General features: G+C 35.1%; 1 protein-coding gene across 7 annotated transcripts in view; it reads right to left on the bottom strand.

The window, feature by feature from the left end:
• The window catches only part of Pax (paxillin), a 31,072-nt gene extending 12,781 nt beyond the window's left edge, over positions 1–18,291 (bottom strand). For 2 of the 7 annotated variants that reach the window (XM_018455381.1, XM_018455378.1), the window contains exons 1-2: positions 2,898–3,166; positions 782–945 (exon numbers count right to left, since the gene is read on the bottom strand). In XM_018455381.1, coding sequence (XP_018310883.1) covers positions 782–945; positions 2,898–2,982 — 249 coding nt within the window. In that variant the 5' untranslated portion in view covers positions 2,983–3,166. Of the gene's footprint in view, positions 1–781; positions 946–2,897; positions 3,167–7,185; positions 7,311–7,730; positions 7,766–10,304; positions 10,320–12,658; positions 13,008–18,107 lie in introns of those variants that run through there. The other 5 variants (XM_018455377.1, XM_018455376.1, XM_018455379.1 and 2 more) reach the window with 5 other exon arrangements.
• Between the last annotated feature and the right edge of the window lie 212 nt (positions 18,292–18,503).

Below are 18,503 nucleotides of genomic sequence, written 5' to 3'. Positions count from 1 at the left end.
CCCCACCACGCGTTATCAAGTGATAGCGCAAGCTGTGAGAGCACATGAGGGCGCGTAACTAAAATTACGTGGCTGTGATGTACGCATATTTTAAACTTCTTTACAGCCATTTTATTTTTCCAGAAAATTTTGCTAAATCCCTAACTTTTCCATGACTTTCCTGATCATTTTCAAATTCCCTGATTTTTCCATGACTTCCCTGACTTGTGACAACCCTGTATATACTTTATGGAAAACCGCGACTGTTGGACAGTTGGAGTCGCCGTCGAACCACTTGGCTCCATCTGGCGAACCACGTCCACGACTTCAGCAACGTCTCTTCAACAGGTTGAGCTTCCCTGGTTCATCGATAAACCACCGCGATGCTCTGTTTTTGCGTCTTATCATCGGGACCGTTCTTGCAATTCCGGCGTATCAAAACAGAACCCTATCCTTAAAAATTTTTCTTTCCAAATCTAATTTAATCAGCTGCAAAGATAAAGGTTTGGTACTCATAGTCGGTTCTTATTTTAAGACTTATCTTAAGTAAGGTCATAAGATGCTAATGCAGTTCTCTGATTGTTCATGACATCTTAAGACTATACTTAAGACAGTCTTAAACATAAGACTATCAGAACGTCAGCCATAGATCTGATTGTACTGTATAATCAACATAGGAGATAGCTGAACACGCAGGGTCTAAGGCTTTTCGATGTAAACCTCCATAATTAGGCAAACGCACGCAAAAGGCGCGTCCTCGTCGATATTAGTGATCTAATTGAGACTAAAAGGATTGACATACCGATTGCGATGGCAGTGGCGATGTTCGATTGTCATAAGATCTGTACGCGGTGGTCGTGTGGACGCGAGCACCATTCAGCGATCCATAACCGGGTGTCGCATTACCTCCGCCGACGTGATTTCCCTCCGACGACACAGTGTTCTGTAGGTCCGCCAGCAACGCATCTGGAAACACAATCGATAGATTAATTACACTCGCAATTTTAATCCACCTAAAAAAGTAACACGTGGTTCCTCACGTTATCTCATCATTTAGATTAGAATTGGAAATTTTTTTATGTGGATATTTCTAAACCGAAATGTTTGGTTTTTTATTTAAAGAGCCTCTATCTTTATTTCCTGTTTATTATTCCATAGTAAATTAATAATAATTGAAGAGTCAATTATGTAAATAATCTTTAATTATATCGCTGTAATGTATCTTTAAGCAGAGTATAATGAACAGGAAACAAAATATAGTTGTTCCTACTTCTATTTTCATCACATAATTTGTTCTTAATTGATGCAATATGTTAACTTTTTAAAAATAATAATTTGACAAGTATCTTTATGAGGCAGAAAATCATATTCTGTGGATTGATATCGCATCATTAGATCAATCGGCGTCACTTATTTAATTTCAAGCTACCATATGTAAAAAAGGAAAAATATTGCGACATTGTTTCATGATGACGCCATGCCCACCGCTTCGCTGTCGTCCTTGGCAAGCGCGTTTAATTTTTTTAATTTAAAATATCAGGAGACACATCATCTATCTGTTTACTAGCTAAACACTATAATACTGTGTAATTTATGCGAATACGTAATCCATGTGAACAACGAACAATAAATTTAATGTAAAAGCAAAATATAAACGCCAAACGTAAATTAAATTGCCGACAAAATTATAAATATAAAAATTCGTACAATAATATACATATAATATTGTACGATAAAATTATATAAAATTATATAAAATTATACGCGGTAAAATTATACATATTTTAATTATGGTTAATCACACGTTTAATATTGAATACACGGAGAAAAGTATGGGAGAGTTGATTGGTACCGTGGAAAAGCTGTAATAAGGTATAAACATTTTACTGTCGTAACAGCGTGAGAAGTTCATTACAATATTGTCGAGGAAGGCTACGTGAATCCCTATTGTTGCAAATTCACATTGACGATAAAAAATTAGTTTCTTGTCTGAACTCTCTCTTGTTTATAAGAGAATTTCTTAAAGACTAGAAACTTCAGTATTTCTTTCAGAAATTCGTTCGTCCTACTCGAATTAGTTCGTTGTTTGTTCCTTTAAACTTGTTATAGTTAAGTTTGTTCCTTATAAGCTTAACCCTTAAGTACACACGATGATTTTCCAACCCTTTATTACACACAATAGGTTGTTTGTTTTGTCTAAGTAAATTTTCACTTTAACAAATATACAAAAATTATTAAGTGATTCTTACATATGTATACTTTGTAAAATATCTGTAAGAGGTTGAATATTTAAAAAAAATTGTATATAAATGTTATAATTAACAGAGTTATCACAGAAATTGAATTTTAAAATTCCCTGACTTTTTCAGGTTTTCCAGATGAAAATAGAAAATTTTCCATGGCTAATATAAAATATGTAAATATTAACATTTAGACTCAAAGATTGTAGGAAAGCTAGTAAAACAACGCAAAAAAGCTTACTAGCATAGTAAAATTTTGGGTGCAAATTCAAGTCAACCAAAAATAATTTAAATTTGGAAAAAAGAATGCAATTATAACGAAAAAGAGCGATCAAATAAAAATACTGAATAAAATATAAATTTTAATTATTTTATTAAAATCATTTAAAACGCGCGAGTTTTGAATATATTTGACTATAAAAAAACGTCAGATATAATATTTAAAAAATTATAATAATTATTTGGAATAGAAAAACAGTTTAAGGAAATTGTGAGCAAATTTTAAAGTTCTAGACTTTTTTACATTTTCCCCTGACTTTTCCCGGTTTTCCAGGTCTGTGGCAACCCTGATTAATTACTTGATGCTTCCAGTTTTTCGAAAAAAAAAGAAATATGCAGGACACAAAATCGTGACCCAATCGTATGTAAGGATTAATTATTAGAGAAATGTGCCTTTACCGAGAGTAACGAGGTTACTAGTCGCTCTCTCATGATTGTACACCTGGTACATGTTCTCTTCTTCGGGCACGTGCGTCGTCTCCATTGCGAGAGAGGTCCGACACACCCACTATTTCAGGAACGTTGAACCCCGCGAGCGGTGGACGCGAGTTTCAGGCCGACTTTGGCGAGTCCGTCGTAAAAATGCGGAGAAAGCGCGTGAAACCGAGGGGACAAATCCGTGAGCGAAAAAATCACGAAACTGAGGATCCCGACACTTTTCGCAAGCAAAACGTCAGCGGTTTTGCTTCCTGCGTACATGCAAATAATAATATAAAAAAAAGTCAAAGACGTAAGAGATAAAAAATAATCATTAAAAATATGAAAAACTCCCGGAGGACTCGACAAAATAGTTTTAAAAAAAATTTGAGTTAAGAAAGAATGCATACTGAGTGAATGCATACTAATTCTGAGACGTTATACCGAGAAATACAGCGGCGAATTAGTTCACCGAAGCGAAATATGAGAAAAGTGACGCGAACTGAGACATCGTGACGCTCTATCGCGTTAAAGACTGGCTGATAAGAAAAGTATATGTTTATCGAGCGTTTTAATCTGCAAATTTATCGCAAATTGTAACGTATCGCTACCAATTGTGTACATATCCTGAGATTATTATTGTCGTTTTTGTCATTATCTCATTATCTACACGGAAAAAAACAATTTTACTAAAATATCAAAAAATTTAGGTAGATATAGATCTAAAAATAATTTTGTTAAATTATGTAGAAAACTTAAGCATGATAAGCAATGATATGCAAAAAGTTTTGACATTCTAACAATTAACCTGAGTATCCTACATAATTATTTTAATAGTCCAACAAAATTATTTTTAGATCTGTATCTATATTCTTAAATACTTCAACAAAACCGTTCTTTCCATGTACATAAAGAAAAATATTCTGCTAAATCATTCTGTTAATATCATTATTTCGCTAAAAAAAAGTGATTACTCAATTTATTTTCTTCCTTTTAACGATCAGTTTTAACAAAGAATAAAATATACTTATTACAAATTTTACAAAAATTCATTATTATATGTACTCAAAACAAGAATTTATTTTCTTTTGAAGAAAATTATAAAATTGATCGAAATAGCAATTAATTTTATATAACAAGCAAATCGAATCTGTTTTAACTTAATAATCTTAATTAAAGTATTTAAACTCACTAGGATTTAGAATATATTTTGAACAAATTTGATGCTTGTAATGAACTTATGATAGATTTGTGGATACATGAACTTTTGAAATACTTGCAACAAGTAATTATTACTTGCGTACAGTATGTATTTTTCTGTGTGTTCGCTTCAAAATGAGAAACGAGTTGTACAAGACAAGTACGAGAAACGTCAGTTAATTGAGTGTCGATACCAAGATGAAACTGTAATTCTCGCACAAAAAATTCTCGAGGATGAAGTCGAAGTGCGAGTGCTTTATATCGTCATTCACACGACTCTTTTCGCCTTCACCTCGAGCAACTCAACTCGCTCGCCTCCGTTCGCGAGAGGTTCCAAAGGGTTCCACTCCGATTTTTTCACGCGCTCCTGAGTGACAACACGTGTTTAAAGTGGATGCACACGTGCGAACGACGCGGTGCACACGGGAACGTCGGCGGGACTGATTGTGATTGAAGTGCGCAGGAAGGCGATACCGCGCGCTGGAGGAAGGAGCGAAGCTGGAGAGGAGGAAGGACATTAAGCAGGCATTAAGACGATCGGTAGTGGGGCATTCCCGTACGTTGGACGGAAGCTGCGGTATTCAGAAGAAACGGACGCCTAAGCGGCTGGTTGCTTCGCGACATATCACCCCTCCTGATTACGGGGAACCTGATTGCACCGCGTACAAACAGGCCGTAACTTCGAGGAAACATTCAGCTGTTCAGGGAGTTCTAGGAGAGCAGAAATACAGGGTGTCCTATTTCGTCTTCTTAGAGCAATTTAGAAACTTGACTTTGCAGAGTTCAACTTAAATATTCATCTCTCAAATGTATTTAAATAAAATTCCTCAATTTTTGGATAGCGAAAATTTAATTTTTAAATTTCTGAATTTTAGAGCAAAGATGAAAGAATTTTGGGGAGCCTCAGCGATCCAGGTTTGATTATTTAGAAACGAATTTAAATATACAGTACGATCTTCTGCTTTTTCTCTACAAGTTTTTACCTCAATTTTTTAACTATTTTAAAGCTTTGTTTAATTTAACTTTGCTTTGTCAATTTTTTATTTCTTAATTACTTAGTAATAGTTAATGAATATTACAAGTTTAAAATGCTTTGAGAAAATACAAAGACGAATGAGTCTTTGCGAGTAGTTAAAGTGGACCGGTCTCTTAAAGCACTTTAGTGTGCTATAAAACGAACAATCATGCAGTATTCTATTGACGTAAATACAACGTAGATGGCAAGAGAAGGCTAAACGTCCCAAGCTTTGACATAAAATATTACGATAAAATTATAGTTTCACGATTAAACGCATGTATTAAATCAATCGATCATTTTAGAAACACCATAAGCCAATATTTTCAAAATCAGTTTTTTTAAATAAGTTTTAAGAGTGACACGTGTTCCACTCAATGTATAAGATAATGAGACATCTTTCATACATTTCTAATTATTTTTAGTATATACAATACTACAGTTGTAAAAATTAGAACGTTCTTTTCCATTCCCCAAAAATTAGACTTTTATGAGATTTCTGAAATGACCGATTTTCATTATTAATATCATTATTAAAAATATAACATCAAAATAAATATTTTATAGTAAAACGAGTTATTGCCACATATAAGTGTCACATCAAATTCAAAGACATGGTGTTCAGTAAAATCTGGCTAGTTAATTCAAGGATAATTCCAGGACATTCCAGGTAAAAATCCTGATTTTTCCAGGATTTATCCATCGATTATTTTCATCATATAATTTTCATCGATTCGTGCAATATTATACGCTTTGTATTCAAGTTAGGATTCTATACAAATGAATTAAAACACTAACAAATTGGGAACAATATTATTTGTTGTTTTATAAATAATACCAAAGGAACGTTCCGTCAACACAAACGATTTTTTACTGTGTTCTATTTTAGACATTAAATTCAAGTTTTCTATTGGTAACTTATTGCACCCTTAAGAAAAGATTTATGCCCAAATATAACTTTTCTTTTTATCATTTCTTTTTTTCACGCTCTGACTTTTTTAGAATGAAAGAATAATAAATTCCAGGCCAGCCCTGAAATTTCAGGGGTTTTCCAGGAATTTTCCAGAATACATAAAATTCCAGTATAATTCCAGGATCCAAGGATATTCAAGAACCGCTGGACACCATGAAAGATCTCGATAAGATCGATAATGCGTGCGAGTATATTTCGAATACGTAAAATTTTCAAAAGTATTCGCGGAATTATTTATAAGATCGGCTTTCGTGTTCAGACGCATTCGTGCCTACTTCCCTGCGTGTTGCACGCGTGATGCGTTTGCGTTTTTACGCTCCGCTAACGCGATCTTTTTTTGCGCCTCGCGTGCGCCTGCGAGAGCAGGCATTGGGTAATCGTCTGAATGGGACTTCAGGACTGGCACGAAGCCTCCGGAGCTTATCGAGGTCTATTTTATACAGCTGATTCATACCGCGAGCCGGACATCAATATTGCGCGTACCGCGGGTGCGTAACGCACGCACGTATCTTGCGTAAACTGCGAAGAGGAGGACGGAGAACTCCGTGACGTGAACTACATCACTGTTACAGCAACTATCTTCCTCCTTATTGCCGCGATATAAATTCCCATCAATCTGAATTACTCGCGAGCCTAATCGCGGCCAAATGCGAAGCGCTAATACAAAACTTGGCGAAACGAAGAAGAGACCAACTTAAATTTATATATTTATTTAAAGAGACGAACTTAAAATTATACATCAAGGTGTGTAAACATTAAGAAAAGATGATATAATCCGAAGTTTCTGAAATTTCCGGAAAAATAATGTTAAATAGAAGATAATTTTTACGATGTGTGTTATAGAAAGTAAATTTGTTAAATTTATTTTACATTACATCATAATTGTCTTCTATTTAACAATATTTTTTGTCTTTGTTTAATAAATATATACAATCTTTTATTTACCTTTTTACAAATCATAAAATATTTCCGTGCTACTAAAAAATAAAGATGAATCACAGGAGACATGAATCACAAGACGCGCGTTGCCACATATATTGTCGGAATTAGGGTTTAATTAGAGGCGATTTCTCAATACTTACTGACGTATTGCTCCCACCGTGCGTGACGTCGAATCGTCGCCAAGCGAACCGGTGAAATCGGCGAGACAGGTCTCATCACATCCGCCATTTTTACGCGTTTTCAAGTAACTCACGCAGCACTTTCTCTACGCGAGGAACAAACGACAAAACACGAGATGTTACAACATTGTTACAGGCTGGCCAAGAAGTCATTACTTCAAAAATAAATTCATAGACAACCTATTAAACCTCATGTTGTGTGTTTTATACACATCAACATATATACAAAAACCTACAAAAATTGCAATCAATACATAAATTTTTTATGCTTAAATCGACATCAACTCCAATATTATAATATCTGTGATAAATAATGTATAAATTGTTTCTCGCGTAGTATAAGTGATTTCTGAGCCATCCTGCGTTCTTATCAATGCCAATCAGATTTTGAAATATTATTACTAATGAGAGGAAGCAACGAGAAATATACGACAGACAGCTGAAACGACAGATGGCAGCTCGAGGATGTAAACAGACGTAATGATTGTTAGGCCGAAAATATCTACCGTTCGTTATCGGTAACGATAAATTCCGTTCCCGTCCGGATTCTCTGTAAATCACGCGAGAACTGAATTCACCACGACATCTGTGTTGTGCTCTAACTTGCTGGCAGTGAGGTAAAAATAAACTCAAATTAGAGCAGAACTAGCTAGACCCGTTCTCTAGCTGAACCCTTTAATCCTATTCCAGAAACGCAGCCATTCATTTTCGTGAATTGCATAATGTGTGTCTGTTTCTTGATCGATCATGACCGTGATTGCGCGTCGGAAATGTCGCGTGTCTCAGATAAGGTGTGGACATCCGATCTGATGAGTCAGCATTTACAAATGACCTTCTTGACAAGTCGAAAAATATTAATCTAGATTTAACTCTCTATCTGCAATCTAAGTTTTTTTAAGCGAAATTTCGCTCTCAAATTTTTTCGAAATAAAAGAGCGGAATTCGGTTCTCTCTCTCTCCTTCTTAAAATATCTTATAATATTTATTTGGTAATGTAATAGAGATGTTAGAAAGCATAAATCCTAAATTTTTCTATATTTTCTGAAAGCCTAGAATAGTAAAAAATTTAGACTGGACAAAAAAACACTTAGATTGTAGATAAAGGATTAAATCTTTAATTCTTTATTCTGACTTCAGAATTGAATCCATAAAGTTCTCGAAAAAGCAAAAAGAACCGCGGATCTACTAGATCTTCGCTTGCTGCAAATAATGAAACCGCGAACAATGAAATAACGACGCTGATAGAGTCGAATTGAGCTCTAAATAGACGTGATTATTATCACGAGGTCAGAAAGTCACGGTCGCGACGACAAACAAAATCGATAAGCATTCAACTTTATCAAACCCCGTTATCAACGACAATCATACAAAAAAAAACGGTTTTACTAAAATATTTAAAAATTTAACTAGATACATATCTGAAAATAATTTTGTTGGACCATCAAAATAATTATAAAGAAATCTCAAGCATGATGAGCAATGTTGCAAAAAGGTTTGATCTTCTAGCTTGAGCCTTCTACATAATTATTTTGATAATTCAATAAAATTGTTATGAGAGACTCACTGAATTCTTTCCATGGATGTCCAATATGTTACATTAGAAAAACATCTAGAGGAGAAGATGGTATTATGGCACCCCAGTTACATTTTACACAATAACTTTGTTAATAATCAATATTTAAGTTTAAAATTTGACAATTATACATTCGTTAAAATGTTGAATCGATTCTGGACTCAAAATTACGAAATGTTTATTACTTAGAATATTATTAATAAAAATGTGGCGACATTGCATAATGACTCGAAGAAAAAAATGGGTGGTAATGCGACCTTTCATAAAAATAGCCTTAAAATATTAGTTTTGTTTAGAAAACAGTTTGATTACAAAATTAACAAAAAGGTAAAACATTTTAAAATGTATGCAAATGAATGTATATACATTCACATAACTTCAGCGTATAAGCTGCTCAATACTAAAAATAGTACACATAATATAAACTATAGATTAACAGTAGAGCTACAATCGATTATCAAATAATTATTTTGATATGAAAACCTCAAAAAAGAGATCGTGAGTAATCAATATCCATAGACAGCCACATTAGCAAAATGCTATTGTTTAAATTTGCATAACTCAAAATATATACAGTCAAATAAAATGTTAAATAGCAAATAACACATTTAAAAATATATATAATATATTTATGTGATAATACGCTCAAGTTTGAGAGAAATGAGGGGAAGTAGGTGTAATTAAATGCTAAAATGTATCTCAGAAACGAAATACTTGAAAGTAAAAATGTGTTTTAATAAGTGCTGGCTATTGAATATTGGTATATTAACGTCATGGTGTAACGGCGAGCTACTGAACAAATAATTCCATAAGTAATCATTAGGATTCTGCTATATAATAGCGGAAATATTAAGGGAGGCCATAATACCACACCGTCTCCTCTATTGTTAAATGATCTCAAATGAGATCATAATATCTATTAGGAGTTAAAAAAACAAAGTTTTCAAACCTGTATCTAGCTAAATTTTTAAATACTTCAGCAAAATCGTGGTTTCCCTATCGACGACTCGTACTACTAAAACTGAACACGTGGAGTAAACGGACACGTGCACGAATACGTCGTCGGGCTATAGCGAGATGAGTCGCGGAGAGATAATCGATCGGCTCCGGATGTCTGGCAGGACCAGGAGGTACTGGCACCACGTGTTGTTGTTGAGGCTGTCACGCTTACGAAATCTCTGTTACGTGAGATCGCCCTCTCCCGTCACCCTCTCGCCAACAATGCGATTCTAACACAGACCGCGAATCGGGGACGAGAAAATGTCGGAAGATCCCGACATTTGGAAGACTTCAATCAAGTAAATTGGGATAGCGATCGATGAAGAAAAAAAAATATCACACTCTAAACGCAAAACACACTGCAACTCTCAAACCAACGCACATATAATTCGCACGCGAGCACTGGCGATTAACGTCAGAATCGATTAACCCATCTATTTTATGTTCGACGATATTCCATATAATTCCATATAATAACAAAAAAGTGACGATATTAACTGTGTAATACTTCAACACTATTAAGAACACTCTTCTCGAAAAGTTCTTCTCGTCTCCTACGTTGATAAATCTCGTTTGCAAAGGACGTTAATTTCAAAGTAATTACGAAAGACACGGACGCGGATCCTTCTCCCTCGGACGGAATATTTTTTTACCGATTACTCGGTCAATCGATCGACTGGTATCTAAACCGAGTATGCGCGATTCCTTTATCGTGCCTTCCTACATATTTGCGCCGCGAGCGAGCGAGCGTAGGAGGTGGAAACTACGTGAGGCTGACCTCATATGGAGGTGCGGATCCCCTCGAGGAGCGATCGAGGAAGAGGAGATACCTACGCACCGGTGTTCACCTTGAATTTACGGCGATTGTACGAGCGATCGTCAAAGAACATGCCGGCAATGCTGCGGTAATCTCGAGGGCGTTGCGTGCTTAATTGCATGCGGGTGTAACCGGATCGCCGATCGATCGAGGGAACCGCCGATGGATATTCTGATGGATGTCTGATTGCATCATGTCTGAGATAAGCAGGGGACGTAAGCCATCCGTAAATGCAGATAATATCCTCGGACACGTTCTCGTAATACATTCAGAAATTAATTCCGTTCTTTCACATCGCGTCATTTACATCGGCGTGTCTGAGTTACTGCAAAATACTTCAAAATAGATTTAAATCACGGCCGTAATTCCTTTCACTGATAACTCTTAACTTTTCATACATCACTTGTTTTTATACTGAGAAAAATTTCTGGTTGGACGAACCAGTTAGATTCTGATCATATCAATCGAATTTCTAGTCATCATGATTAAATATCTGGTTATCTTGATTAGAATTCTGATTGATGCGATCAGAATCTAATAGTTCGTTCATTTTCAACCAGAGATTTTTTTCAGTGTAGCAATAAAAAGGTTAATATGACCGAATTATCAGTCACGTAATTTTTTTATCCTAAAAAAAAGAATGAGTGATGATGATAAGCGATGAATGAAAAGGTACTCAAACTCATAACAACACGAAATCTTTTAAGGATCAATATATATAGTATAGAATAATTTATTTATTTAAATCAAATAGTGCACGAAATGATACGCCAGTTTCTAATGCAGTGATTCTCATATACTGCATTAGTAATTTTCTGAATCGAATAATTCCCAACATATAAAAGCTTCGCCTGTTTTCGACAGAGCAACTTATAACTAACTCCAAGAACACCGATAATTTTTAGTAACCGCTCTAATTACAAATATAAATGTTAGTCATCAAAATGTCTTTCAATAGGGTGGCTAAACAACTATTAACGATCGAAACAATTTCAAATTACATCTTACAGTAGCAAAACATGAATCTTAGAGCGATATTCATAGTCCGTTCTTATTTTAAGACCGTCTTAAGTAATGTCTTAAGATACTAATACAGCTCTGGTTGGTTCATGACATTTTAAGACTGTACTTAAGACGGTCTTAAATATAAGATCCGACTAAAAATACCGGCCTTAGAGCTTTATTTATAAATCGATTAAAATCCTTCGCTTGTAAATTTTCAACTCTCGATACTGACGTTATTACTAATAAAAAAATCTTTAATATCTAATTAGTCGATCAATGCACAGAGAAAAAGGTTTCTATGGATTTAGTATTCCTATTTATTTGACTAAAATTTGTCTTATTGAAACAACATATGCTTGTACGAAATATTATTTGTTTGAATACAAATTTTGTTGTTTCATTCGAGAAACTTCTATTGTTTGACAGAAATAACATTATTATTTGAAGTAATATCTTTTAATCAAATAATATATTATTTGGTTACAATGAATACAAGCAATGAAACAAATTATTTGTTTGAAAATGGCAAAATATATTGATAGAAGTTATGGTAGAGATTATGATAGAAATCCATGTAAATAATTGCCTTCTTAGAACAACCATTATATTTTTTGGCCGAAATTACGAAAACAATGGCTTATACGTCTAACAACAGGATTCAATGAACAGCGTTATATGCTATATTAATTATGTTTGTGCAGTACAATTTGAATTTACGCGAATGTCGAAGATAGACATTATCTTATTTCAAACAAATAATGTATTTAAGACAAAGATATAGTTGTTTCAAATTCAAACAATCGCACTTATTGATTTAAACATTGGTTTGTTTGGACCATTCCAAATAACAAATTTATTTGGATACAATAAAATTTATTAAATTCAAAGAAATCTTTTTCTCTGTGTGGGGAATCGCGAGTTAATAAAAATGATCAATAATATACAATTATAAAAGCGTCAATTAATTCTCGCAAAGAGGATTCACCATTTGCGTAATTGTCGCGTTCACGTGGGGGACACACCCCGTTTGATAAACTTACATCCAGGAGGCGAGCCCTTCTTCATGGTGATCCTGTAGGGCTGATAAGTGTCGCCCGGCTCCACCTTGCCGTACATCGTCCGATCCATCGCCATCCTCGCGCGCGCACGCACACACTTGCGTAGGAGGAATTGGATGCGCGTGCGTACGCGTGCACGTGTTCACTCACGTGGCGATCGTCGCGTAAACAGTGACATAAGCCTCTTTCCTCCACCCCGGGGAAGTAATTACGATATTCGTTGACGCGTGACGGCGAATTGATGCTAATTTAACGAGTTAGCGTGATGGAAGACCAGCTTTCCCAAATGTCCAACTTACAAGTTAATAACGAGGGATTTTATTTTTTTAAATAAATTTCGAGATTTCTACTCGCATATAAAATATAATTAATTTTATAATAACAATAATAATATAAATTATGGGGCTGTTTAAAATAGAAAAACTTGCATATAGTAAAAAATATAACAGATGGAAAAAATTAAGAAACTTTCCTTGTGTAGCAAAACAAGGAAAAAATAATTTTGTTGAGATATCTAAAAATTTAACTAGTTATAGATCTGAAAATAATTTTGTCCATCAAAATAACTAAGGAATCTCAAACATGACGAGCAATATTGCAAAAAGTTCGAACATTCTAACAATCATTGCAGTTTGAGTCCTACACAATTATTTTCGAATCTGTATCTAGCTGAATTTTTAGATACTTCAGTAAAGTCGTTCTTTCCATAAATGAATATGATTCAAATTATATTTCTTCTTCCAAGATCTCTCAATAGTGATCAATCACGCAGATATTTCATGAGAATAAATGTCTGTTCCTATCGGTCTTTGCGACCACGAGGGGCAACGAACTCTAGATTTATAATAGAAGTAAGAGTATAAGGAAGAAATGAAGCGTCCCGAAGCACTGTGTTGAGTGAAATGATTTACACAACGGTTCAACAGAAGAAGTTGGTTCTTAACTGTGTTAGTAAAGTTCAAGTGGACCAAAGGCTAATTTTAACACCGTGTAAATTTCACTGGGGTCATCTCGCGAAGCTCTCTTCGAGTAAATCAATAGATCGTGATAATGCACGTCAGCAACATGATTTACTCGACAATTATAACACATTTCGTAGAGGGTGACTTTAAACCTTTCACACTTCATCAGAACGATTGAAGGGTAACTATGGCTTTCGTTTCAAAAACTTGTAATTCTCAGAAAATACATGACCGTTTCTCAATCTTCTGCGGAAAATGTATTTTCCAATTAACAACGCAGTTGAATGATATTCAAGACTAGAAGCCAAAAAGAGATTCGTTCTCGGATGGGGAGTTTCGGAAGGGAACACCCGACTAGAGTGTAACTACGCGATCATACGAATCCGCAGCGGAATTTGCACTGAGGCATCCCCGTGATGGATTATCCGCTGAAATGAACGAGCGATTCGGCGCAGCGGCGCGATTTCCTTCCGGAACGAGTAATTTCCGAGTAATGAGACACGCTGACACGCGGCGGAGAACGCGCGACGGGAAATTTGTCGCGACTGCCACGAGCAACACGGACGACGCGCGGCTCTTTGGTGACGGTGCCGGCTTGGTGAACGCCGGCGAACAAGAGCAAGACGAGATTCCACGCGCGGGTATATTTCCGGCGCTCACCCGCGCCCAGTGTCATAGAGAGAGTTCTCTTTCGACCTCTTTCGTCTTGGCCACTGTCTCCACTTTTGTGGAAAGTGAGACGGATGAAGAGGAAAGAAAATCGTTGCGGAAAAGACAGGTGCAGCAGAATGAGAAAGAGAGGGAAATGGATAGCGAAGAGAAGACAAATGTAGATATAGAAAGACGAGACGCCACGAAAGAGAAAGAGAGAGACACTGATGGAACATAATATCTAGTGGCTTCTGCACATAGAAATATATATATATATTCTACATAATTACTTTGATGTTCCAAATAAAATTATTTTCAGATCTGTATTTAGTTTCTTCGGATATTTACAGCTAAACCGTGAGGGTGTTACAGATTCAACGTCAGTAGCTATATATATTACAGATTTTGACGTCAACTTCGAAGGGTTAACTAAATTCATACCCATCGATTTATTTCCAGAGCAATAAAAATATAAGAAGAAAAGAAATAAAAATATATCTCGGCGATCAGATATCGAGTATGCTGACATTGCCATCGTTATCAGGGTTACCGTGTTATCAACGCGAATACCCGTCGACCCCTAAAGATTAGCGCGTTTTGCGAATTACACGACATTGATCTCTCACGAGAAAGAATCATTCCGTCACATACGATATTTGATCGAAGGAATCATTTTTAATTAAAGAAGTCTCATCATTTAAGGGCAGTTCAATTGGGATAACATTAGGTCTATTTTTTCCTATATTAGACTACACTAGAACTTTTTTCTGGCTTTCGCCAAATATCAAATATATAGCACTTTAAATCCCTTTAAATCCTAAATTTAAAAGTGTACACTAGTTCAACCACAGAGAAGAGATCTAATGTGTACCTACTCTACAAAATATGGATGTGGATTTAATAGTAGATTAAATAACATACAAAAATAAATAAAAGTAGACTAATGAGAGTCAGCGCGACTAAACGGCGCAAATTATTATGGAATAATTTTAATATTCTATAGTTAGAATGATGTCTTCTTTATATCAGTGTTAAATATATGACCCAATTCTTCCTATAGGGAATAGTGATTAAATTCTTGCACACCGACGATTTTAGGATTACATGCGTTTAAACGGCAAAGTATATGCGGTATAGTAGGATCTTTTTTTATCGTATCGCTATGTTAACAACCGCAACCATTAGACGTCGACCAGAAAAGCAAAACGATGCAGAAGTATCATTCACATTCAGATATTCTCATTGGAAAACCCAATGCGGCTCTTTCACACTTAACTCGAAACACATTACTAATACATTTCATCTCTAATTTATATAAATCACATGACTCTAAGTTCATCAAGTTCGTATCATACACAAGGGATTTCTTTCCATTTGCTCGAGATTATCCTTTCAGCGCCTGACGTCTCGCATTTCTGATCAGCGCGTGTAAAGTGAAATGTCCCGTTTCACGTCACAAATGTACCGAGCTGCGGTACCATAACGAGTGCGTGACAAACTAATGTACAGTTGGCATAACACTGATGCAACGAGGCCTTCTCGCCATATAGGAGTACAAGATAATAGTCGCGATCGCGACCGTGCCCCTCCAGTTTCTCGCAGCTTTTCTCCCCCATTCTCGTGAATATTCAGCATGCTTTATCCACGAATCTCTATGAGGATTCGTGATGTTAGCAAATTGGAAACGAGTCGGGAGAATTGCCGGCAAAACGTATGAAAGAGTCGTTCAGAGAGTACACGAATACACTGAGAAAAAAATATCCCAAATTTCAATAAATATTTATTAGATATAAAAATATATTTATTTGATACAAAAAAACATTAATTTGATTTAACAATCACTTCTTTTTATTAAGTAAATATTTATTTAAATTTAGGCTATTTTTTCTCAGTGTAGAATTAATCTCCCTCGGTGTCGTTATGTTCAAGATGTATTAGTATATAGTATATATAATTTAAAATAAATTATAAATAACATATATAATTATAATTTCTAATATATATATATTATACATTTAATACATAATATATATCATATATAATTTAAAATTATTAGGATGTCCCATTTAATGTTTCACTCCAAATAACTTTTTCATTTTTGATCTTAGAAAAAAATATTTCAGACAAAAGTTGTATGGCTTTGAGAGGGACATAAGGTGGTGTCATTAGTTTGACCTTGAATAGTTACTTGAAGGTCACGTAAAGGTCACCTTCAATTTCTTAAATGGAAACCTCTATTTTTCATTGGATATTCTTGTAGCTTACCTCAAGAGCTTTCCGAAACACTGTAATAAAATATTTTTTCATCAAGTACTTTTTTAGTTATGATGCTCGAAAGTTACAGTACCTCCGGCATTTAGCATTATCCAAGGTGTTCGACCGATAGCTAAAACTAAAACTTCTTAAATGTTGTTTAGGACCGTGAACTGGATAACATTTGTGAAGATCAAGGCCATCGTATTTTCATTTTTACATTAAAATGAATTTTTAGTGTAAAAACGAAAATAAAATGTACAACCTCCAATGGCTTTGATCTTAACAAATGCCGGAGGTACTGTAACTTTCGAGCATCATAATTAAAAAAGTACTTGATGAAAAAATATTTTATTATAGTGTTTTGGAAAGCTATCGAGGTAAGCTACGTAAGAATATGCAATGAGAAATAAGGGTTTCCATTTAAGAAATTGAAGGTAACCTTCTCACATGACCTTTAAGCAATTATTCAAAGTCAAGCTAATGACACCATCTTATGTCCCCCTTAAAGTCATACAACTTTTGTCTGAAACATTTTTTTCTAAGATCAAAAATAAGAAAGTTATTTGGGGTGGGACATTAAAATGGAACACGCTGTATATGGTATATATTATATATTAAATGTGTATATATTATATATATTTGAAATTATGTATTAAATTATATATTATAATTTTTAATATAATTATTTTTAATTATACACGGAAAAAATAGTTTTGCCGAAGTATATAAAAATTTAACTATAGATCCAAAAATAATTTTGCTGAGCCATCAAAATAATTGTGTAGGATGTTCAAACTGATTATTAGAATGTCTGAAATTATTGCAGCGTCATTCGTTATATTTGAGCGTCCTATAATTATTTTGATGATTCAACAAAATTACTTTTGAATTATATATCTATCCTATATATAATTATTTTGATGGTTTATCAAAATTACTTTCAAATCTATATCTATATATCTATTTCAGCAAAATTATTCTTTCCTGTATTAATTTAAATTAATTTCTTGCATTTCTTGCGACTTCAATATAAAAAAAATATAGATATTCATTACTGAATGACAGTACAAGTATTCTAATCTCGAAGACGCGCGTCTCAAAGCAATGATATCTTCACTGAACACTTAAGGAGGCCTTTGTATCAATAAATTCCAACATTCCTGAAAGACGTAAAAAGAAATGCATCTTAAACTGTCAATATTCTTAATGACAACGTAACGGTACCAAACGCGCTCCAGAATGCTGACAGGTATCAACGTGCCTGGCGAACGCAAACAAATATATACATCTCAAAGAGTACCGAGATCTTTGATATAAAAAAAAAGAAGAAAACGTAACCTCGATTCCAGTAATCGCCTTTGACAGGCCCGAATGAAAACATCTTTTAAGTGTCACTTGACGAAAGAGATCCGGTTTCATCGACACTCGGCGATGCGGATGCCAACGTGATCCTATCACGGATCGACGAGTAGCAGTATCCTCGCGTCATCCTTATGACAGGCTAGGCGCGCCTGTGAGAGGTTAACTCGGCGTCTGGCTGGAATTTTCCGACTTTTACTCACCCAGATCGTCCATGATGCGAGCCGGGATCTCCGTCCCACGAAACTCCGAGGTACCGCGGCCACCTCCACCCACCCGAACAGGTCGTACCGATCACCGAGAGAACGCGGTCCTTGTCACCGTCGTGCGTTGGACAACCATGGACAACTCGCTCCACTCCGACTCGCACGCCCGCGCGCCGCAAACGTCAAACATGGAGGCTCCAGTCCTCCCCAGTAGCCACTCTAGGCATCGCCGAGCCCCTAAACATACCTGATCGCAGATTTTTGTTCAGAAATATAAAAAAGTACGAATTATGCCAATTTAAATTAACTGTCTCGGTTAAATTTATAAATCTACTTTGATACATATAGAAAAATGAGATTTATGCTCGTTTTTACCAATACAGATAAACTTTA

This window comes from Mycetomoellerius zeteki, unplaced genomic scaffold (assembly GCF_001594055.1).
Source record: "Mycetomoellerius zeteki isolate Tzet28-1 unplaced genomic scaffold, Tzet1.0 scaffold48, whole genome shotgun sequence".
NCBI classification, from domain to species: Eukaryota; Metazoa; Arthropoda; class Insecta; order Hymenoptera; family Formicidae; genus Mycetomoellerius; species Mycetomoellerius zeteki.
Note: the sequence above shows the minus strand (reverse complement) of the source record. Positions and strands in the feature narration are given on the sequence as shown.